Source organism: Miniopterus schreibersii, assembly GCF_964146895.1.
Source record: "Miniopterus schreibersii genome assembly, chromosome: 13".
Classification (NCBI taxonomy): Eukaryota; Metazoa; Chordata; class Mammalia; order Chiroptera; family Miniopteridae; genus Miniopterus; species Miniopterus schreibersii.
Window position 1 is genome coordinate 28807714 of NC_138113.1, and position 23884 is coordinate 28831597.

The following is a 23884-nucleotide window of genomic DNA, read 5'->3' on the forward strand; positions in this document are numbered from 1 at the left end:
CCCGGGGTAATCTAGGAATATAGGCCATACCCCGGGCCATAGGACGGCTGCTTGTCAACAACCCGTATCTGAAACACCTCTCAGGTCTTCTGCCCACTTCCCATGAAGGGGATGTTTATAATTTTTAATATACTGTTTCTTCTGTTTACCTAACTTTTTATAGATCTGGAAGCAGCTCAAGCAGAGTTTGTTTAGAGCCATGAGTGTGTGTGAACTGTTCACATTTTTGTAGTTTTTAAAAATTCCCTCGTTTCTTCAATCTTTGACCGACCAGTCCTTCAAGGCAGTTTAAACGGGTCGTGAAATAAATGTAAATGGCGTTCTTTTCTGCTTGCCTTCTCATAAGCCATCACCTGCTCCAGGTTCATTAAATCAGATGCTAGTTACGAGTTGTACCCCTTTGTAAAGTGAGAAGTTGCTGATTTGCTTGGGGGAGGGGTCCTGGGGAAGGCAGAGACCAGCCCCAGGGATGGGGGAAACCTCAGGGGGCCATGTTTGGCTTTAATATCACCAAAGACTAAGGTGTGCTCAGGATTCCACCTCTGTTCTGTTTCTCTGTTCCAATCGGATGGCTTTTTTCTCTGCAGGACAACTTTGGATTTGACCTTCCTGCAGTTGAGGCCGCCACGAAAAAGCACGAGGCCATTGAGACAGACATTGCCGCATACGAGGAGCGTGTGCAGGCTGTGGTTGCCGTGGCCAGGGAGCTCGAGGCGGAGAACTACCATGACATCAAGCGCATCACAGCGAGGAAAGACAATGTCATCCGGCTCTGGGAATACCTGCTGGAACTGCTCCGGGCCCGGAGGCAGCGTCTTGAGATGAACCTGGGGCTGCAGAAGATATTCCAGGAAATGCTCTACATTATGGACTGGATGGATGAAATGAAGGTAAAACTCGACCGGAAGGAGGCCACAGCTGATGCAATGAGGCCTCTCTTTTCTGGGACCCACTCAAACCCCCAATATACATTGTGCCCCTCATCTAACTGCGCACTCCACAGAGCCAGAGAAGGGCCACGTTACCCATGGGGAGATTGTTAGCTTATGAGTTAAATGAGATGTGATGAGTGAAAAGTTGTAAGTTAGACCAGTTTTGTGGCCGGAGGTTTCCTACTGTGATTTAGATCTAATTATATATGTTCCACAGTAGAGAATCAATCAGATTGGCTTTTTGTGTTTTTAGTTCTTTAGAGGTACTCTAAATTTCCATCTCATTGATGTATGTGTAAGTGGCTGTGGTGTTGGGGAGGGGGCCTGGGCAGGTGGTTTGGGCAGGTGGGAGGGTGGTAGCCATGTGGACGGAGTGCAGGTTGAAACCAGGCAGCCAAGAGTTTACATTGTGAGAGCCAGAGCTGCCTACCCTCCTGAGCCTCGTTCTTTATCTTTAAGTGGAGGTGGTACTTCCAGCTACCTCTCCCGGTTATAGCGAGGACTAGTGCAGTACTGTGTGTACAGATCATAGGACAGGGCTGGTTGGAAATGGCTGCCAGGGCCAGTTTGTGCTTCTCCTTCCATTGTTGACAGCACTGAGTGTAGACATCAAGCTTTCCCAACCCAGGAAGAGACCTGACATTTTGCCAAAGCCTCGTGCCCGTTCATGTTCTCTGATGCCGCCATAGAAAGCTCACCCATGTCACGGCTCGCCAGCTGAAAGGCGTTTAGTCTCGTAGTGGGGATGGAACAGGGCAGCTTTGGGGTCATTATCTCAGGACATTGTGTTCCATTCCCAAGCTTGACCTTCTGCAGGGGCTTTCCTTCCCGGGATGTAGCCCTCACCTTTGCTCACCCCTTGAACCATTCCTGGCAGTGGGGCAAGGTCACTGATAACATCAACCTTCCCTCTTACAATCCTAGATTTATGGTGTTCTCACATGTAGTCTGTCTTGACCTCTTAAAATACAAATGTTCATAAAATCTAGCAGAGAGGAGTTTTTTTTACAGTTCGTGGTGCACATTTTAATTCAGATTGTATCAGGGAGTTCCTCAGAAGTAAGCATGAAGTAGAAATTCTATCTGGAGAGGATGCGGGATAAGGCCCCCAAATTGGGCTGATGGGAGAAACAAAAGAAAATGTTAGTGAGCTCAGACTTAAACCAAAGAAGCACTTTGGTGTCCTATATAGCCCTGAACTCTGTTCTTACTTGGTGAAAGATGTGGCTGGTAAGCTGCTCACTAGACCCTCCTTCCATTGATTGTATATGCCTCGCAGAGCTGCCAGCAAGCTCTGAACTGAGGAAAGCATCCCTTTAAACGGGTTGGCAGCGTATAAGAGATTTCTTTAAACTTGGAAGTGAAACAGCTCTTATTACCTGTTTCTTCTTCAGTAGCTGTTGCTGCAGGTTTCCTCTTGGAGCCCCAGTTTACGTTTCACACTGGTTGCCCCCTCCCCCTTTGTTTCCCATCCTGTCCTCAGTGGAGAGCTGACTTGCTTATTCCAGGGTAGATGGTCCTTAGTTTCCCGTGTCTCCCCTGATGCAGGCTTCCGCGTTTGGTTTGCTTCGTCCTGGTTTGCGCATCATATTCTCCCCTCAAGAGATGGGAAGGGTGGCTGGCTCCGTGGAGGGTGCAGCTTGGTCGCTGGCTCTCAGCTTGTTTGAAGATTATAAGATGCCAAAGTCAAGGTTGACTTCACAGGTGCCCTCTCTGTTACCTCTTGTGTATAGGTGCTATTACTGTCTCAAGACTATGGCAAACACTTGCTTGGCGTGGAAGACCTGTTACAGAAGCACGCCCTGGTGGAGGCTGACATTGGCATCCAGGCAGAGCGGGTGAGGGGAGTCAATGCCTCTGCACAGAAGTTTGCCACGGATGGGGAAGGTAAGGATACACCATTCCAGTCACCAGAGGCACCTCTTTATAGGAGTAGACAGGTTGTGTATGGCAGTGGGGCTTTTGAAGTGACTGTGCCGATGTAGCTTCACAGTGGGTTTGTCCACCTCCATGCTGTGGGTACATGAGTCAGTGGGGTGGCCTTCTGAGCACTTTAACCCTTTTCTTGTTTTTCTCAAATGGACATGTCTTTTCCTTAAATACTCAAGTGCTGCTTGGATTTGAGTGGCTTGATGTTTGGCAGTGAAACTTTGCCAGACCACACTTAATATGGCTGTGTACCTACAACCTGGTGGACATACTAATACTAATCATTGCCCCTCTCTCCGCTTCCAGTCAAGATCATAGAAAGTACTCACCTCATAGCATGGCCCTGCTAATCTAGTAGTAAGAACAAGCAGGAAACCTATGCTGAACTCTGTCACACCCCCATTCCTTCCTTGGCATTCAACAGGTTACAAGCCCTGCGACCCCCAGGTGATCCGAGATCGTGTGGCCCACATGGAGTTCTGTTACCAAGAGCTTTGCCAGCTGGCTGCTGAGCGCCGCGCCCGCCTGGAAGAGTCCCGGCGCCTCTGGAAGTTCTTCTGGGAGATGGCAGAAGAGGAAGGCTGGATACGGGAGAAGGAGAAGATCCTGTCTTCTGACGATTACGGGAAAGACCTGACCAGTGTCATGCGCCTGCTTAGCAAGCACCGGGCCTTCGAGGATGAGATGAGTGGCCGCAGCGGCCACTTTGAGCAGGCCATCAAAGAAGGGGAAGACATGATCGCGGAGGAACACTTTGGGTCCGAGAAGATCCGAGAGAGGATCATCTACATCCGGGAGCAGTGGGCCAACCTGGAGCAGCTCTCAGCCATTCGGAAGAAGCGCCTGGAGGAGGCCTCACTGCTGCACCAGTTCCAGGCAGATGCTGACGACATTGACGCGTGGATGCTGGACATCCTTAAGATTGTCTCCAGCAACGATGTGGGCCATGACGAGTACTCCACCCAGTCCCTGGTCCGGAAGCACAAGGATGTGGCGGAGGAGATCGCCAACTACAGGCCCACCATCGACACGCTGCATGAGCAGGCGGGCGCCCTCCCGCGGGAGCATGCCGAGTCCGCGGAGGTCAGGGGTAGGCTGTCGGGCATCGAGGAGCGCTACAAGGAGGTGGCAGAGCTGACACGGCTAAGGAAGCAGGCGCTGCAGGACACCCTGGCCCTATACAAGATGTTCAGTGAGGCTGACGCCTGTGAGCTCTGGATCGATGAGAAGGAGCAGTGGCTCAACAACATGCAGATCCCAGAGAAGCTGGAGGACCTGGAGGTCATCCAGCACAGGTGAGGGGGGAGGGGTGCCAGCCTGCCTCTTGTGCCAGTCGTGACCAAGGAGGTGACTACCCTGTCAAATTGCCTTTCAGATTTGAGAGCCTGGAGCCGGAAATGAACAACCAAGCTTCCCGGGTTGCAGTGGTAAACCAGATTGCGCGACAGCTGATGCACAGCGGCCACCCAAGTGAGAAGGAAATCAAGGCCCAGCAGGACAAACTGAACACGAGGTGAGGGTGAGGCCAGCGGTGTGTGGCCCCATGTGCGGGGCCAGGGAGGCTGAGGTTACTTGCTGAGCTGTGCTGTCAGGAATTTCCCATACAGGGGCCACTGGCATGTGGTGCTGATGTCACCACACTGGCATCTCCCTTTCGACATACCCTCATTTTGCAGGAAGCATCTGGGATGATGTCATTCAGAACAGTCTGGCACCTGCCCCTCCCCACATCAGAAGTTAGGGCCTTGGTGAGACATCAAGGTGGCTCCCTTCCCTATCCCTTTCAATAAAATGATTTCCAGAACAAAGTTTAAGATGTTTGAGACATAATTGGCCAGTGAAAGTCCTGATTGCCAAGGTAGACCTTTGTCTTGGTCTGATTTTTTTGTTGAGTACACAGCATTTGAATAGGTTATGGCAGGATAGCCTCAGGTCCGAAGGCCACTGTCAGGTTTTGGGTTTGGAAAATGTCGTCAGGTGCAGCTCAGGGATGAGTAAGATGTGTATGGCAGACATGGATTAGTTGACTTTGTGGGACAGATATATTGTCACAGCTCATGTTGGAGCTCTTTAACAAGTCTTTCTTCCTGTCAGACACTTCCAGGTTAAATTGCACCCCTGAGCTGTTTCAGTAACATTTGATGTCCATATACTGAGATGATTTTCCCAAAAGTCACAGCAGAGATGGAGGCGGGGGGAGTGCAGCTTTGACCATCACTATTAATTCCATTATTCAGCCACGAGCTGCTAGCCTCTCCCACAATCCTCTCTGCTGCCCCTGCACCCACAGGTGGAGTCAGTTCAGAGAACTGGTTGACAGGAAGAAGGATGCCCTTCTCTCTGCCCTGAGCATCCAGAACTACCACCTTGAGTGCAATGAAACCAAGTCCTGGATTCGGGAGAAGACCAAGGTTATCGAATCTACCCAGGACCTGGGCAACGACCTGGCTGGCGTCATGGCCCTGCAGCGCAAGTTGACTGGCATGGAGCGAGACCTGGTGGCCATCGAGGCGAAGCTGAGCGACCTGCAGAAGGAGGCAGAGAAGCTCGAGTCCGAGCACCCCGACCAGGCGCAGGCTATCCTGTCTCGACTGGCTGAAATCAGCGACGTGTGGGAGGAGATGAAGACCACCCTGAAGAACCGTGAGGCCTCCCTGGGCGAGGCCAGCAAGCTGCAGCAGTTCCTGCGGGACCTGGACGATTTCCAGTCCTGGCTCTCCAGGACCCAGACGGCCATTGCGTCGGAGGACATGCCCAACACCCTGACTGAGGCAGAAAAACTCCTCACGCAGCACGAGAACATCAAGAATGAGATCGACAACTATGAGGAGGACTACCAGAAGATGAGGGACATGGGTGAGATGGTCACCCAGGGGCAGACCGACGCCCAGTACATGTTCCTGCGGCAGCGACTGCAGGCCTTGGACACTGGATGGAATGAGCTCCACAAAATGTGGGAGAACAGGCAGAATCTCCTCTCCCAGTCGCACGCCTACCAGCAGTTCCTTAGGGACACCAAGCAAGCCGAAGCCTTTCTTAACAACCAGGTAACACTCCTCGTTTCCTTTGCTTGCTTCCTCCTGGACCAGGCCTGGTTGCCGTTAGAAACATTTTGGCCAGAGCTGCTGGCTTAAACACACCTGTATGAAAGTAGAAGGATGGTTTCGAGACTTTTTTCTTCCTGACTCCCAAGACATTGAAACCCATCACAATTCCTGTAGAGGACAGGAATTGAAGATTCCCTCAGGAGCTGTCCTGCCTTGCAAAGTGTGGTTCTGTTTCAGCTACTACTGAGGACCCTTTATGTTCACAGTATGTCCTCAGAGTATCTCATTAAATTGACCTTTTTTTTTTTTTTTTTTTTTTTTTTTAATGATCGGCTGTCTTCCTTGTTCTAGGAGTCAGGGACTTCCCCCAGTGACACACAATGCAGAGGTTAGAGAAAAAAAATAGCTGAGGATCGTCAGCAAGATCGGGGTGGTTAATCTGTTGTAAAAGTCAGGGTTTGGAAGGAATGTTACTTTTGCCTTCATGGCCACATGAGAGGACCCTGTGGCTGCTGCACAAAGCATTGCTTACTTTCCTCACTCACTCTGGAGAAAAATTTAGAGCATTTAACCACTTAGGGAAATTTAGTCACTTGTGGTGTCGCACTGTGTTTTTTCCCCTCCCAACTTTTTGTTTTATCAAATTCATTGGCTTATTTCCTATTATAATAAGCAATGAAGCAAATATGGTGAGGTGTGTTGTGTGGAAATGTAGGACACAGGAAAGTGTGTCTCTGTTGTGCTGAAAGTGAGTAGCATTTCATGATGTCATGTTCTTCTGTGACTGTTGTTTTTTTTTTTAAATAAGGAATATGTTTTGGCCCACACCGAAATGCCCACCACCCTGGAAGGAGCTGAAGCGGCTATTAAAAAACAAGAGGACTTCATGACCACCATGGATGCCAATGAGGAGAAGATCAATGCTGTCGTGGAGACTGGCCGGAGGCTGGTGAGCGATGGGAACATCAACTCAGATCGCATCCAGGAGAAGGTGGACTCTATTGATGACAGGTACAGTGTTCAGAGGTTCTTGAGGGAGTCTTGCACCCGGGAACTCTCAAGCATCTTAGTCACTGGCCAGGAGTCTTTGGGACTATAGGTCTAAATTTCCCAATGGGTGGGATATGGGCGCTTAGCAGAATTTAACCTGCCTATCACAGAAATCATTGAGCAGCAAATGGCTGCCTGAAATTGTGGTACTCATTGTAAGACATGCACAAGTGTCGACAAAAGCAAAGGAAGCCTGGGACACCAAACGAATCCTTACCCAAAGACCTGTGAGAGCAGTAATGCTGAGTAGCATTACTCAGGTAGCATTACTCAGGTAAAAGCAGGGCCCTTCCAGAGTTGGCACAAGCATGTCACCCGATGGGACCCTGAGAGCCAGACACTTCCCCTGCCAAGCGCACATTCACTAGGTCCACAGACTCCTCTGAAGCCTGTCCGAAGGGATTGGGGAGGACGGGGAGGTTTGCTTGTCCCAGTACCTGGCAGAGCCACAAAGGAACCTTATCAGGCCTTTCTTAGAAAATTGGCTTGCGTAATGCTGTAATGGGATCTTGTTCATGAGGAGAGAAAAGGCCCTTTTCCTCTTTGCCAAGGCGTCTCTAAGATTGGATGCTTTTGTTTTTTGTAGCTCAAAGATTTGTCTCCCTGATTGAAGGACTGTTTGACCTTCCCCCCTTATTCTTACCCTGCCTTTGTTATTAGTAAATGGGAGGTCAGGGCAGGTCAAGGTTTGGATGTACCAGCATGGGGGCCAGCGCTTCCAGCCTGGTCTTACCAGTCAATAGCCTCTATTCCAACTGATCTTCTCTGGTCCCATATTGGGCTGGATTTAAGGGCTTATTGTGAGACTGGTATCATCGGGAAACAAGCTCTTCCTCAAGGCTTCTCCTCTGGCTCCAAGTGCAGTGAGCAGGAAGAAGCTGCTGCGAGTGTTCCCTTGCTTACAATATCTAAGAGGTCCTCTTGAGACCTGGGACCCTGGGCCAGATTAACTTTTTATGATTTGGAGTAGAAAGGGGAATTCCTCCTTCCCCTAAAGCTTCTCCCTGTCTCTTTTGCACTGATTCAGAGCCTATAACCTGTGTTTGTTCTAAGGGTATTACTATGGAATAGAGTGTAACATAAATTATAATTTTGTATCTTTTAAAACAGCTACAAAAGAGAAAAATTCCCTCTATCAAGCCCTTTTTTTTTTTTATTATTATTTAATATATCTTTATTGACTTCAGAGAGAGGAAGGGAGAGGGAGAGAAAGATAGAAACATCAGTGATGAGAGAGTAGTCATTGATAAGCTTCCTCCTGCATTCTCCCAACCAGGGATCAAGGGTGCAACCTGGGCGTGTGCCCTGACTGGGAATCGAACTGAGATCTAGGCCTCACTCAACTGCTGAGCCACGCCTTGCCAGGCAAGCCCTTCTTTAAATGAGTGAGAAGCAGAGATTGGGCAGGCATTCTTAACCTAGAGAAAAATAATTTCCCTTCTCTCTAATGCTCCCCCATGTTAGGGGCATACAGCTGATTTCTTGATGGCTGGCTTGGCCAGTAGGGACATGTGTGCTCGCGCTGGACTTCAGCTGCCTCGCCGCTTCCCCGGTGTATTTATACATCCCCTGGTGCTGCAGCTGCGCAGGGTTGTTAGAAACAGGTGGTGGTGTCAAGACGGGGGACTCCTGGATATGAGAGGACATTTCAGCAGGCCTCAGCTTCAGCTTAACCTTCCTTTTGTCCTTGACTGAGAGCCTGGGCTCCTGGGGTTCCAGAGCCTCCTTAGGATTTCTAGTTTTAAAAAGAAATGGAAAGAGGATTCTCTACTATCCATAAGCATAAGGAAGATGGGGGAGGGAGTCACAACTTGCACTTGATCTGCTCTCAGGAGGACTATGTTTTCTTATTTCCTCGGTTGGTGTTAACTGAATTCTGGTTTCACTTTAATGTCCCCAGAGGCCTCAAGATCTGAAACTGACCCAAGGATACTTGTCTGTTGTAAAAATATACAAGTCTTAGTTCCAGGTGCTATAGGGGCACAAGCTAAGTAAACATCTAAGCCTTCAAATCTGACCCCCCTTCCAGAAACATTCTGAGGCTCTCATGAAGCTGTTCTCATAGAATGCACAGTCATCATCATGTTCTTACATTCCGGAAATCTTATCAATTACCACTGGGTTTGTTAAAATGAGAAAGTTCCAGAACAAAGGCACTGACTCTTAACAGATGTGGGTGGGGCGCCAGTGGCCTTTAAAGTGCTTGTGACTGGGTGGAACAGAGCCTGCTGTCCCAGCCTGCCCCCTGCTTCCTGGCTCAAGTGGGAATTCTAGCCACGGGGAAATCCTGGGAGAGCGAGGAGCAGCATCCAGCTTCATGAAGCCAGACCCTGTCTCACATGGGTAAAAGCGCTTAAAATTCCCACCCATTTTACTCAGACACCTGTGGTTCTGTACTTTTCCCAAGAACCACGTTTAACCCAGCACCTCAGACCTCATGATGAGGGAGCTTTTGAGTCCTGTCACGGGGTTAGGAGGTGAGAGGTAGAAATCAAGCAAGAGGTTTAACCTTGCCGCCAAACAAAGCACTCTTAGGACTGTGGGAAACTACGGCCAAGTTTTATAGAAGGTCCTTCCCTATAATTAAATCCATGACCCGGCTTTGAAAGACTTTCCTGAGTTTCACTTCCCATGAGCGATTTCAGTCGCCCCTAGCAGACAGTTAAGCCACACGCACTTCTCTCGAGGATTTCCTGAGTCAGCAGCAGTGTCAGCTGCCTGTGTAGCTGTTTTCAGTCCACCGCACACATCCCTCAAAGGCCGTCATCTTGCCCTTCCCGTAGATCTGTGTTATTCGGACATAGGGCCCTAAGTCACCTAGCTTTTCCTTCTCCGTGGTCCCACTGTAAGAGGAAGATTGTCGGGCAGATATCTGCTGGGCACACGTGAAACTCGATGGTCTCCGAAAGGCATTCAGCATTCTGTCTGATGTGTTTCCTCCCTTAGTGAATCTCCCAGACAGTGTGAAGTTGTTTTTATTCCCATGCCCTATTGTAACTGCCAGTATCTGATTCTTCTGCCCGTCCGAGTGCTTTCTTGGGATGCTGTGGAAGGGTGTGGGCTCTTCATTCGAGACCTACTAAAGGCAGGACTCATACTGTCGCTAACTCCAACTCAAATCACCTCCTTCCAGACAATTTGCTTTATCTCAAAACTTCCCACTAATGGTGACTGGAATTCAAGGGTAGAGCACTTGATGAACTTTTCTTGATGTTCCTTCCCCCTCACATTTTTAGATGACTTTAGCCCAGATTCAACAACAACATTAAAAAATTTTATTTTTATTTTTAACTTTTGGTCTCTGACAAAGGATAGCAATAAAGTGAAGGGGATTGGCCTTTACTTATTGTTATAGAAGAGAAAGAATGTCCAAAATTAGTGGGGGAAATATCTTTAATTTCATCCCTAGCACATGCCATTTTAGTTTTTACCTAACCTGTGGCACAGTTTTATATTGTTGAATTATGCATGAGCTCTTTCCATTTAGCATTATATAAGAAGTATTTTTCTATTTTCGCATTTGTCTAAGTGGTATAAGCATGTTAAGATTCATTTTCCTGGAGCTATGGAACCCCTTTCAGGTAAAAATTTTAAAGACTCATTAGATGTGTCAGGCACATACCTAGCAGTATTACTTCCACTCATGTTACTCCTGTCGATCTGCAGTCATTGGCACCTGCAGGAGCAGAGGGTGTTTTCCTTTAGTTCCCAGGCGGGTAACAGCTGCAGTGCTGCCACTACCACTTGTTTCGCCAGCATTCACTGAGGACCCGTGTGGCACGTGGCATCTCTATAATGTCTCCCTCCCTGCTCAGGAGGGTTCTTTAAAAGTCGGCAAGTGCTCACCAACCTGCCTCGTCATTGTGGAGAATCAGACTTTGTGTTCTTTCCCATCCCACGGGGACTGGCAGGGTCGGATGAGAGGCCTTGCCCAGGCACGTGAGCAAGAAAGGGTTTTGAGAATCAGAGTGAGAAGCTCAGACCTCCCCGTCTGCAGATGCCTCTGTCCTTTGCCCCTCTGAGGGCGCTACATTTCGGCCAGCCTGCTGGGTTACGCAGCCGTGTTGGGAGCTGCGTGATTCCGGGTGTGGGACAGCTCCCCCCGTTGCAAGGAACCATGGGAAGGCAGCCCTTGCACAGCACAGTCTCTGGTGGAGAAACCAAGCCACTGGGTGCATGCAGGGAGTTTGCCAGTGCGTTCCGACACCTCCATGGTGTGTGAAGAAGCCTGTGTACAGTGTTCAAGCAGGCTCCCCGTTTTCCCTTCACCAAGTTCAGCAGCTCCTTCCAGCTCTTACAGTTTTTTCATTTAAGATTTTGTGCTTTAACTTCTTTAAACCTTGGTTACACTTGTCTATTAATAAAGAGTAGGTTTGACTGGTAATCTCACAGGTCTAAATAAAAGTTTTCATTTCTGGTTTGTTACTGTTTTTCGTGAGTTTTGCTCAAAATGGGAATCTGTTTATCAGGAAATACTAATTATCTGTATTTTCTTAGCCATGTACATGTCTTGTCACCCAGTTACAGGTTTCTTGAAGATATGTTTCTAATTCTTTCACAGTGCCTAAAATGGGGATTTGTACACCCTGAGAGCTCAGGTTTTTTTCTCCCCTACCACTAGATTAGGAAGCACCAGGTTTGTGTGGCTTAGGTGTTTTGCTCTTTTGTACCATGTCAAATGGTACAGCATTTGGAAAATGCTGAACTCTTTTGTTTATGTTATCTCCTTGACATAATTGAGAACTGTAAGCAAACTGTTTCCAGCATATATAGGAACCCAGGAAAGACACTGAATTATGAAGTCTGTGTTTCAAGATTCTCTAATTCCTTTTTTCAAATGTTCTTATTATTATAACAGACATAGGAAGAATCGTGAGGCAGCCAGTGAGCTTCTCATGAGATTGAAGGACAACAGGGATCTTCAGAAATTCCTGCAAGATTGTCAGGAGGTATGTCTCCCTTTCAGCTCTCCCTTCCTGGGTTCTGGCAAGAGCCAGCCAGCATTTGGCAGAAGAGCCCCTGGAATAAAACTGAGGCCAGAAACTCATATCACATGATCTTCAGGTGAAGCAGTATGATACCACGTCAGTTCTCCAACCTATAAGTCACCACTGAGAGTAACTAGATTATTATAATCTGGAATAGGATAGTCTAGAGCTGTGCTGTCCATTATAGTAGACACTAGCCACCTGTGGCTATTTCATTTTAAGTTAATTAAAATGAACTAAAATTAAGAATGCAGCTCTTCCATCTTCCAGCTGTATTTGAGTGCTCACTAGCCACCTATGACAACACAGGTGGAGACCATTTCCATCGTCTAATAACATTATACCAGACAGTGATGTCCTAGGATAGTTTGTGACCTAAAAGCATTTAATACTTTAACTGTTTAAAGCGATGTCCATTCTTTCCAATGGAATGGAAGGGAAAGAACTAAAAAGAACTGGAAGTAGCTACCCAGTTAAAAAGCAGAGATTTTAAAAGTAAATACCAAGTTTCTTACTCAAGACCTTCGAATATCCATCGCTCAGCCTCCTTAGATTCGTGTCTAATATGCCAAGAGCAATAAGCCTGATTTCAGATTCAGAGTTTTAACATGTGGTGTTAATCTGGTGGTTCTCATACTACTTTATGCTCCCTTGGTACATGCATAAACAAACTTAGAAAACTAGCCAGCAAAATGCGGTCTGTCTGAAGGCTTAGCTGGAGGAAAGCATCTGGCTGACTTCACATGTGAGTTCAGGAGCGCATCATATTTCTCTGTGTGCCAGAGAGCAACGGGGTGACCCTGTCCTCTGTATTTTTAGACTGAATTCCCTGAGGCAAGAGTGGGGTGAAGAATATCCAAGTGAAGCTATAGGGACCCTGAGTGGGGAAAGGGAGGAGGGGGTGTGGGGACGGGGTTAGGTTGTATGCTACGAAGGTGCCTCAGATCATCACAGCACCTTCTGCGCAAGTTGTGGCTGTGTGTTAAAGGAAATAGGACGCTAATAACAGTTGTGTTAGATCATCTGTGACAGAGCAGTCTTTCATGTCCATTAAACTGTGGTCTTATTGTGAATCTGGCAATGTGCTCCAGTAGCTAAACCTTAAGAAGGAAAGTCCCTAAGCTACTAGTCTCTCAGCAGCACATTGATGAAGCTTGGTCTCCAGGGAATTTGCCTGGAGCCAGACAGGCTGAAGACAGGAGTGCCTCTCCAAGCGACATTCAGGCATTAATAATCCATTTGAATAGGATGCTTACTTAAAGGGGCATTCATGTCCCAGAACAGAGCACAGAGGAGAGGAATGGGATCTAACACTGGCTGTGTGGCATTGCACTTGGGTTGCAGTGAACACCAAGTGGCCCTTCACCATTGAAGAGCGTGAAAGGGATCAGGAGGCCTTTGCAGCCTGGGCTATGCCTTCCACAGATTGGAAGCCCCTGTACAACCTTGATGTTTCCTTCAGAGCCCCATCAATGACTTGTTTTAACTTCGGGCCGTATTTAGGGAGGATAGGGGATCAATGAAATTCATTCACCTGACCCTGGTGAGACCTGGGCTAAATTTGAGATGAATGCCCGGAAATGAGCAGGAGGTTGAGAGGGCAAAAAGAACCCTTGGGAGAAACCCTGTTGAAATTTCCAACCCGTTTTCCATTTACATAACTGGATTCATAAATAGGAACACGTAGGAAAAGTAAATAGATAAAATGATAGTCCTTCCCATGGTCCCTGAAGATGTTTGCTTCTGCTTTCGGGCTGATGCTATATTCTTGTGTGTATCTTCAACCTGGTCAAACAAAGAACTCTTCCTGGGTTCTCACTGTGTATGGGATAGGAGCTGGGGCCCTGGCATGGCCAACTACAGGCAGGCAGTGAGGAGCCTGGTGGATCGGGATGAGAGCCAGCAAGAGAAGTATGCCCAGGGCCAGGGCTGGGCTGACTCCCAGCCTGAGCCCCACAAGAGAACTCCCTTTTCAGGTCTTTCAGCAGCTGGCAGGCTCTGGCTTCCCAGAGTCCAGATCCAGGTCGACATGTTGGGTCTCAAAATCCAGTCCTGCGAAGCGGGCTTGGTCTGAACGGAAAGCCCTTTGGAGAAATAGTGGCTGTAGAAAAAGGGATGAAAGTTACTCAAAGTGAAGGAAAGGGCATCAGTGAGAGGCCATCATTGTTGCCTTATTCCTTCTGTGAGTGATTTATGCTTTGGGACATTCCCATAGATACCCCTGTGAAGGGGAGGGAAGGATAAGAGAGGAGGAATTTTGGTGGTTTTATAATAGAATTAAAAGAGTAAAAAATTACCAAGTGGAGTAAAAGACAGTTAATCGTGGTTAGCATGGTATAGCTGCCACAGGTGTCTATATGGAAGGGAAGGTTGTGACTTGGGCTGGTTAGGACAGAATTTTAAACAGGCGTTAGGGGGGAACGCTGGCTAAGAGTGCCAGACAGTTTGAAAGCTGGCTCAAAGAGCTTGTGTGCTCCTGGACTTAATGTTAGATACATAGTCTGCAGCATGGCTCAGGTCCATTGTCCATGCAGTGGAACTACCTGTCATGGCAGGTCAGAGTTATAAAGTCAGTATTTGGTTGTCTTTTCACATGGAAGCATGTGCAGTGTGCCTGGTATGACATAATACACCTCTTTCCAGGCAGAAAAGGGGCTGATGACTGTAACCACAATCTCTGAAACCTTCCTATTCTGTTTTTCTTTTCTCCCAGCTGTCTCTCTGGATCAATGAAAAGATGCTTACAGCCCAGGACATGTCCTACGATGAAGCCAGAAACCTACACAGTAAATGGTTAAAGCATCAAGCATTTATGGCAGAACTTGCGTCCAACAAAGAATGGCTTGACAAAATTGAGAAGGTGAGTTGACTGATGAGGCTGACATTTCCACGGTGTGGCCCCGGTGAGAAAAAAAATTGGGTGAAAATGAGCCCCTGTTTGTTTATCACATTTTCCAACACATCCGAGTCCTTTTTGACCAGATACAAAAGTTACACAGTCAGTTGTAGTCCCCTGTCCACTTGTCAGTTCCTGACTTCAACGCAGCAGAACCCTACAGCTGGTACATAGTCTCCATGTGTCTTCCCATGAGTCCAGGTCTGGTTTCTGTTGTGGGTCTCACCTGCCTCACACGGTGGGCTGTAAGCCCCCAGGCAGCGTCCCCACTATCATGACTGTATTCTGTGCATAGGACTGTGACGGACCAATTAAATTCACTTGCACAGAATTTAGAAATATTACATATTTTTAAGTTTCCTTATTTTTCTTGTGTGAGTACCATATTCTAGTTACTAATAATTTAAAATGTACTATATTCTCTGCAGCCATAAGCATAACCAAATGTGAATGTGATGAAGTTCCTCACCCTCCCATCTCTTCTTTGACACTTTTTATATTGTTTCAGACTCGTAACAGTTAAAAGACTGTATTATGGTCTTTTGGGGGTGGCATGGAGGGAATGGAGTCTTAGGTTATTAGCATTAAATGTCCCATTGCCCCAGTTGAAACTATTTCAGTGTGCGGTAATCATTTCTTGTTTGACTCTAATGGAAGCCGGTGCGTAGACTAGGTCATTGTCAGTTTTATCGAGCAGTAACTTCATGGAAAGGGTGTGTGTGTGTGGTGGGGTATTGTTGAATGAATGGGTAAATCACAGATCAAATAACCTTAGGTTTGTTTTTCACAGTGACATTTGTTCTCTAGCAAACTATTTATAACCATGGTGGTTTGTGTTTTCTAGGAAGGAATGCAGCTCATTTCAGAAAAGCCCGAGACTGAAGCCGTGGTAAAAGAGAAGCTCACTGGTTTACATAAAATGTGGGAAGTCCTTGAATCCACCACCCAGACCAAGGCCCAGCGACTCTTTGATGCAAACAAGGCTGAACTCTTCACCCAGAGCTGCGCAGATCTGGACAAGTGGCTGCACGGCCTAGAGAGTCAGATTCAGTCTGATGACTATGGCAAAGACCTGACCAGCGTCAACATCCTGCTGAAAAAGCAGCAGGTGAGTGGGTGGAGTGACCACCTACTTTGACCTGTTTCTTTTTTATTGTCACGGTCTTAATTCACCCACTGTGTTCTCCACCATTCACCTTCTGTGTGAAGGGATTTTAACCCAGCAGTGTTTGCTCCAATAGCATCATGGGACATTTCCAGAACCAAATGGAAAGAAACAATATAAGTAGAAGTATTGGGTGTTTGTGCCTGGGAATACTTTTTTTATCACCATCATCTTAGTTGATGGATAGCACCACCATTTAACAGTTGAATAAGTGTTCATTTCATTCAGTTCTGCAATTTACATGAAGGAAAGTAATCATGTTTGCAAATATTACCATGTAATGTCTAGATAGGTGATGGTTATCACAGTTGTCCAGTGTGCAAGAAATCTGAATTTTTTATATTATGATAGAGCATTCTATGGGCAAATGAATTTACTTCAAATTTATGAGAAAACAGCTGCAGTGGGCTTGAGAAAGGAGGTTGGTGCAGAATCTTCAGGTGGCTCCCCTGGCTGAGTTTGCATTGTGGCCAAATTCCAGGCCCAGCAGTTCTGCCTAGAGCCAGGTGCTGCAAGAGCATCTTTGCCAAGTACCTGGTCTTATTTCTTCACAGTTACACCTACCCTTCCTTTTGCTAAATAATTTGGCTACTCTGCTCTTCAGGTTATTAGGCATTCTGGAGTTTTTTTCCTGGGAGGTTTTTAGTGATATCTATTTATCTCCCCAACCTACAGAGGGAGTCCATTTCTCACCAGATTTGGTTCCCTTGTATCTAAGCTGTCAGGGTATATGGTCTTCCCAGTGTGGTGTGTCCTGAGTGAGACACCTATGCTTTCAATTTTGCCCATTTCCTTCATGTAAACAAACAATATGTTTTCAGCTGATTATCCAAGTATATAAAGAAAGAATAATCAGCTTTCTGACTGAAGAAATTGAGAGAAGATGATAGCAGTAGCTCTCCTTGCCTAAAAGAACCGGAACCTCAAGACTTGATTCCTTCCTGATGGCTACACTGGCTTCCAACATCGTTGTGGCTTTGAACAGGCAGATGAAGACTCTCCTTTCCCATAATTAATTCTTTTGTTTTCCCTGTTATTTTCCTCCCAACTTCCTGGCTAAACCTGAATATCCTCCCAAATTAAAAAATCCTAGAAAAGAGTTTTTTAAAAAAAATCACAGAGTGGAATGCTAATTGATAGTGTGATCCACGTTAGGAAACATTTCTTAGGCTCTCCACTGTATAAATTCATATTATTCAATCTGCCATTTTGGCCAGTGCCCAAAACAAACGTCTTATAGGACTGTCCGTGTCGCCCGTGTCTATGGTGTAAAGGTGGGTCTGTTTTCTGCCCTCAGATGCTGGAGAATCAGATGGAGGTGCGGAAGAAGGAGATTGAGGAGCTGCAGAGCCAGGCTCAGGCCCTGAGTCAGGAGGGGAAGAGCACCGACGAGGTGGACAGCAAGCGCCTCACTGTGCAGACCAAGTTCATGGAACTGCTGGAGCCCCTGAATGAGCGGAAGCACAACCTGCTGGCCTCCAAAGAGATCCACCAGTTCAACAGGGATGTGGAGGACGAGATCGTGAGTAGACCCTGCCGCATGAGCAGCTTTTCCGTAGACCTCCTGGCCTGTTGTTGGAGCCCATGTTCCCACCTCTGTTCTCACCACACGGGACACGTTGGTGAGCCGAGCTATCAAGGCCGATATTATGTGCATTCTGAGGGTTCTTTCCCCGCTCACACGAAATGCATCTCCATTTTTCTGTCTGTTTTCCTAAAGATACTCTGGTGTCTTAATGACTTTAGAACAGTAATTTTCAAAACAAATGAAGAACGAGGGCTCACAGTAAGTGCGGATGAAGTAAGGTTTGGGAGACCAGCACTCGCCTGTGTCCGACCAGAGCAGGGCCAGCTCCTTGGCTGCCCGTCCCAGGAGGATCAGACACGGTTCTCTCAGGCTGGCCTCCCTGCTACTCCCTGCTGTACTTGCTCACGTCCAGTATTTGTTCTTTTTGAGTGCTCCTAACCACTTCCTTACAATTCTCTCCAGTTGTGGGTTGGAGAGAGGATGCCTCTGGCAACTTCCACGGATCATGGCCACAACCTCCAGACTGTGCAGCTGTTAATAAAGAAAAATCAGGTAAGCGTTTGTGCTCGGGCGAGCTCAGTGTGGTAAACAACTGCTCCAAATTAGAGGGCAGAGAATGTGAGAGAGCTTTGAAGCCTTGCGCTTTCTCTGTGGCCCTCTCAGCTTGGCATAAACAGCGTGCTGTTGCTGTTTAGCAAACCTCTTGTGTGTGTTCCCCGCTCCCGCAGACCCTCCAGAAGGAAATCCAGGGGCACCAGCCGCGCATCGACGACATCTTTGAGAGGAGCCAGAACATCATCACCGATAGCAGCAGCCTGAGCGCCGAGGCCATCAGGCAGAGGCTCGCCGACCTGAAGCAGCTGTGGAGCCTCCTCATCGAGGAGACGGAGAAGCGGCACCGGCGGCTGGAGGAGGCGCAGCGGGCCCAGCAGTACTACTTCGATGCCGCCGAGGCCGAGGCGTGGATGAGTGAGCAGGAGCTGTACATGATGTCTGAGGAGAAGGCCAAGGTGAGAGAGGGTTCTGACCCCCCCAGAAAGGAAGCTGGACGCATCCTGGCCCCGGAAGATCCTCAGACCCAGCCTTGACCTGTCCCTGAACTTTTTTGCTGATGGCTGTGTCTTTGAAACATTTCATTGCTGTAGAAATTTGCCAGAATCCTTCTTGCACTCTTTTGTTACAGGGTTACCTAAATTTTACAATATGCATGATACTTTTAAGACAGTTTGCAAGTATTTTCAGGTTCCAGAATGCTGTTGGACCCACATATCTGTTACACTGTGAGGAGCTTCAGACAGCCAGTACACACTTCCTGTGCCCAAGTTTTACTTTATACCCTAGAGGGGTGTTAGTCGTTCTGCGTTATCCTCACGTTGGTCCTTCACACTGTCCAGTCCACGTTGACGCTCTTGAAGTGCTTCTGGTTCCACCGCCCCTGTCACACTTCTGGGGTTTTTCTTAAAAGTCCTTCCTCTTGCCCCACCGTGTAGTCAGACTGCTTCCTGTAAGGTGGTCTTGGGGCAGAGGGGACGGCGGTGACTGTGACCGTCCCCTTTCTTTGCAGGATGAGCAGAGCGCCGTTTCCATGTTGAAGAAGCACCAGATTTTGGAGCAAGCCGTGGAGGACTACGCAGAGACGGTGCACCAGCTCTCCAAGACCAGCCGGGCCCTGGTGGCCGACAGCCATCCTGAAAGGTGATGCCATTTGTACAGATGAGACCAGGCTATCAGTTCTCCCCATGAGGGCCTCTTACTTCACCCCATGCAGAAGCAAGTGGTTGCATTCATCTTGAGTAGCTGGCACCAGAATTTTTAAAACAGACCCAGTAGGCCTGTGCTGCATCAGAAGGCCAAACCTGTTATGTAGGAAATTGCTCTTGTCAGTGAAATATCTCCTCTGGTCAGGGCCCTGTTGAAAGGTCATTGATGACATGAGTCAGAAGTGCAGAGTGATTTGCACAGATAAGGTTATCAAAGCACCTACCTGTGGATTAAAAAAGTCATCCAGTTTAGGAAAGTAATTTCTAGTTTTAAGAAGAATAGGATAGTTTAGTTACTAGTAGTTACTAGTAATTAGGAGTGGAAAACAAGGACACATGGGCCTATTAAGTAAAAGGGCTCCCAGAAAGAACAAAAGGATACCACCTCCTACCCCGTACACACCAAGTCCTAGAAGGCCTAGGAATAAAAAGATAAAGGTGAGTGTGTGGTGCTCCCGACTCTGTGCCAGGCTCCTGTATTAACTTCAGTGGTAGTCATTTTAGGCTTTAAATGTTTATAGCTGCCTTTTATGACTCAGAAAGGAAAAGAATTGGCCGTGTGCGTCATCCAAGGCACATTGGAGATGGGGTCTCTCAGGTGCTCATGATCAGGATTCCCAGGAAATAGGCTGTTCTGGTCTCCAGGGCCAGGCATCAGCAGGTCCTCGTGTCTGCTTTCCTGTCACAAGACAGGATTCTGAGGAGAAATTGGAGGCAGGGAGAAGGGTGCAGTTCACCCAGGGCCCACGGGAGCAGCAGGGCCTGCCCTCCCAGCCGAGAAGTGCGAACAGCCCAGAGCAGGTTCGGGTGTTTGCCAGATGGAAGTATCATCTGTCCCTTTGGCAGCATTGTACTTGAGAATGTGAGGTGGCTCCTGGATTTTTCATTAACTTTTAACGTCAGAGGAAATCCTGACCTGCAGAGCCAGCAGTGCAGTTAGTCCTGTGTGTCTGTCCCCCCCCCCAACATGTCAGCATGGCCTTCAGCCTTAATTACCTCATTTTGTTTAGATGTTGGCCTTTCTTGGAGTTGAAGTCAAACTTTAGAGTTTTACTTTTTAGGCTAAATACGTTAACCAGAAGTTCCTTTTCACCTCATTTGTTTTCTCCCTGAAGGAAATTTGACATTTAAGGTCCTTTTCCCCCATCACCCTCCCCCTTCCAGTGAGCGCATTAGCATGCGGCAGTCCAAAGTGGATAAGCTGTACGCGGGTCTGAAGGACCTGGCCGAAGAGAGGAGAGGCAAGCTGGACGAGAGGCACAGGCTGTTCCAGCTCAACCGGGAGGTGGACGACCTGGAACAGTGGATCGCGGAGAGGGAGGTGGTCGCAGGGTCGCATGAGCTGGGGCAGGACTACGAGCATGTCACGGCAAGTACTCCAGGCAGAGCGTGAGTTGGGTGTGCAGTGAGCTGTGGGTATGGTAGGCCGCTTGCATTCTTTGTCTGTGAGCAGATAAAACACCCTGGATGCAAAGGTCATGGGATTTAATTTCAAGTCTGCATTTTTATCACTGGGCGACTCTGCCCCTGTCTGTAGTAAAAGGACAAGGAGCCAGTCAGTGCCCTACTCGGGCTCCAGTGAATTTGAAGGAAGCCTGATCGATAAGAGGCTTTAGAGCTAAGTTCTGTTGTCAGGTCATGCATAATAGCCTACTCGTTTCTTTCCAAAGGACATCCAAGTGATCAAGAAGTAAAATGTTCACTGTATTCTCACTGATTTCTTTACGCTCATCTCCGTTCCAGATGTTACAGGAACGATTCCGGGAATTTGCTCGGGACACGGGGAACATTGGGCAGGAGCGTGTGGACACGGTCAATCACATGGCAGATGAGCTCATCAACTCAGGCCATTCAGACGCCGCCACCATTGCCGAGTGGAAAGACGGGCTCAACGAAGCCTGGGCGGACCTGCTGGAGCTCATTGACACGAGAACACAGATTCTCGCTGCCTCCTACGAACTGCACAAGTTTTACCACGATGCCAAGGAGATCTTTGGGCGCATACAGGACAAGCACAAGAAGCTCCCTGAGGAGCTGGGGAGAGATCAGAACACAGTGGAGACCTTACAGAGGATGCACACCACCTTCGAGCATGACATCCAGGCCCTGGGCACCCAGGTGGGTGGCAGAGCTGTCCTGGGGTTGGCAGTTTCTTTTTCCAGAGAGAGTCTCTGTGCATCTCTCGCCATTCCTTGACTCCTCAAAACATGCCTCAAAGAATGGCCTAAATGAAACGCTCGTGTGTGTGTGTGTGTACACTTAAAAACGCTCCATTTATTTGGGAGAACTTATCAGTCCTAAAGTTCTACATTTGCCACACCTGCAGACATCGTTAGGGGAACATACTCATGATTGAAATAAACCAGATGCTCACACAGAACCCTGGCAAGTGACAGACTTCAACAAGAATTTGTATTATGTTGTCATATCCATCCAGAATAATTTCCAAAATGATGCCTTATTATTTTCTGTCAGCCAGGGTCTGAGTTATATAACTGAAAGAGGGAAACAGGATTCTAATATTTTAATATGCTTGGTGTTTCCCCCCAGTGCAAAATGTCCAAAGCTGTGTAAAAATGTTTGACAAAGTGGTAACAATGTAACAGTAAGAGTGTGTAGTACTCTTACTCTCCAGGTCGCTCTAATCTCCGCACTGTTTCTTGTTCAATCTTATGTCTTTTAGATAAAAAACAAACTATTCCCCCCCCCCCCCCCCCATACACACAAATTTCATGGTCCTAGAGAAGAAGTCAGTTTTATTATAGATACAAGCCCTCAGTCTGTCAGGGGTTTTGTTCTTGTCTGTTAAGAGCACATTGGTCCTATAGTGTAGGGGTTGGCAGACTTTTCTTTAGAATCCCAGATAGTAAACGTTGTCAGCTTTGTGGGACATACCATTCCTGTTGCAGCTTCTCAGCCCTGCCATGTAGTGTAAAGCAGCCACAGACAATGTGAAAATAAAGGGGCATGGCTATGTGTTGATAAGTCTTTATTTATGAAACAGGCCACCCAGATTCAGCCACAGGCTTTGGGGTTTGCTCCGTGGAGGAACCACCTTCACTGCCATTGTCTCCTCACTTATCCTTGATTTGCCCCCTCCTAGAAGCAGAGGGAGGTCATAGCTGGGGCTCTGTTCAGATGAATACTGCAGCTTTTCTACCAAGGAGGCAGATGCTGTTGAGGGAACATATAAAAGAGATACGCGGAGTGGCGAGGGTCTGCATTGCGCAGAATCTAAAAGGGCCTGCCATGCATAGTAGGGTTTCTAATCTTCACAGCTGGTGGACTCCCCAGCTCTGTGGAAACTTACCATTCAAAGCTTGTCAGTTTCCTGTTCAGAGGCCTTCATGGCACATAAGGTCCCAGAGCAGCATGTGAAGGATCTGTAACGATGCAGTGGTTAGAGCCAGGGTGGACCCTGGCATGAGTGGGGCCTGCCACTCTGTATTGCTGCAAGCGTGACTTACCTCTCAAACCTTGAGTCCCCTAAGGCCTTGAGGGTTGAAGTGATGCCTACAAAACGTATGCCACAGCAAGAGCTCCGTGAGTGTTCTCTGTTACTATGTAACAGGAGCTATGCAGAACTTGTGGAAAGCCTATAGACGAAGTGATGGCAAACCTTCCCAGCACCAGGTCTTTCCTCTGAGATGATGAAGTTGCTCCCTCATTTTGTCATTAAATCTCTTCATCTTGTGGGCCCAGAGGGATGAGGGAGCCCATCAAGGATCCAGTAGCATCCAGGGCTGACGGTCTCCACCTCACCATACTCGTAGGAATGTACAGAGCCCTCCCTGATGTTTTTTATGGCTGCATAGGTGTCTCCTGTGTGGAGGTGCCCTCATTCATTTAACCAGTCCCTCAGGTGCATTGGCTGTATTTTCAGTCTTTTTGCTTTTGCAGGCAGTGCTGCAATAAATGGCCTTATGTGCATTTCATTTCCTAAATGTGCAATAATATGTGTAGGGTAAGTTCCCCAAAGTGAGATCATAAAATTACAAAGGGATGTGCTTTTGTAATTCTGGTAGCTGCTGCCCATTTGCTTTCTGTAGGAGCTGTGGTCTGTTGTCTTAACAGCAGTGAACTAGCTCACTGACACATAAATCATCCAACTAGAAGCTTGTGAGCTAATAGATGATGAATTATTGTATCTCTGTGTAGCCATTTGCATTTCCTGTTTTGCAAAGTTTTTTAAATTTAAGTTTTGAAATTTGCCTAGTTAAAACTCTACCTTCTTTGGCATCAGTCTCTTTATTTCAACTGTATTAGATGCTGTATTTTTATGTTTTTCAAGTTGAAATGTCCCTTTGTGGGAGCTCTTATAGGCAATATGTAGATTGTTTTCACCAACATCACATAGCCATGGAAAAGGTGTTTTCAAAAGTGCGCTCTTGGCAGTTCCTCATTCATGATTTTTATCCTAAAGACCTGTGTTTTCTGTATCATCCTTCTATCCCAGGCCACCTCTAGGGGACTGTTCCTGACCAGAGTCCCCACCTGCGTTTCTATAGCCTTTCATGTCCATCGATTATGCAGAACTATTGTACTTCAGTATGTTTATAGTAAACTTGGGGTTTTGTGATTGGATCTCC

At 47.5% G+C, this 23884-nt stretch overlaps 1 protein-coding gene across 3 annotated transcripts in view; it reads left to right on the forward strand.

Annotated features, from left to right (window-relative positions):
• SPTBN1 (spectrin beta, non-erythrocytic 1) overlaps nucleotides 1–23884 on the forward strand; it is a 177671-nt gene that overhangs the window by 138336 nt on the left and 15451 nt on the right. For all 3 annotated transcript variants that reach the window (XM_081157102.1, XM_081157103.1, XM_081157104.1), the window contains 15 exons: nucleotides 588–890; nucleotides 2666–2819; nucleotides 3286–4156; nucleotides 4237–4374; nucleotides 5152–5908; nucleotides 6717–6919; nucleotides 11817–11907; nucleotides 14660–14806; nucleotides 15687–15950; nucleotides 17305–17529; nucleotides 17998–18087; nucleotides 18264–18545; nucleotides 19100–19230; nucleotides 20460–20664; nucleotides 21039–21413. In XM_081157102.1, the coding sequence (XP_081013228.1) occupies nucleotides 588–890; nucleotides 2666–2819; nucleotides 3286–4156; nucleotides 4237–4374; nucleotides 5152–5908; nucleotides 6717–6919; nucleotides 11817–11907; nucleotides 14660–14806; nucleotides 15687–15950; nucleotides 17305–17529; nucleotides 17998–18087; nucleotides 18264–18545; nucleotides 19100–19230; nucleotides 20460–20664; nucleotides 21039–21413 (4236 nt within the window). The remainder of the gene's footprint in view (nucleotides 1–587; nucleotides 891–2665; nucleotides 2820–3285; nucleotides 4157–4236; nucleotides 4375–5151; nucleotides 5909–6716; nucleotides 6920–11816; nucleotides 11908–14659; nucleotides 14807–15686; nucleotides 15951–17304; nucleotides 17530–17997; nucleotides 18088–18263; nucleotides 18546–19099; nucleotides 19231–20459; nucleotides 20665–21038; nucleotides 21414–23884) is intronic.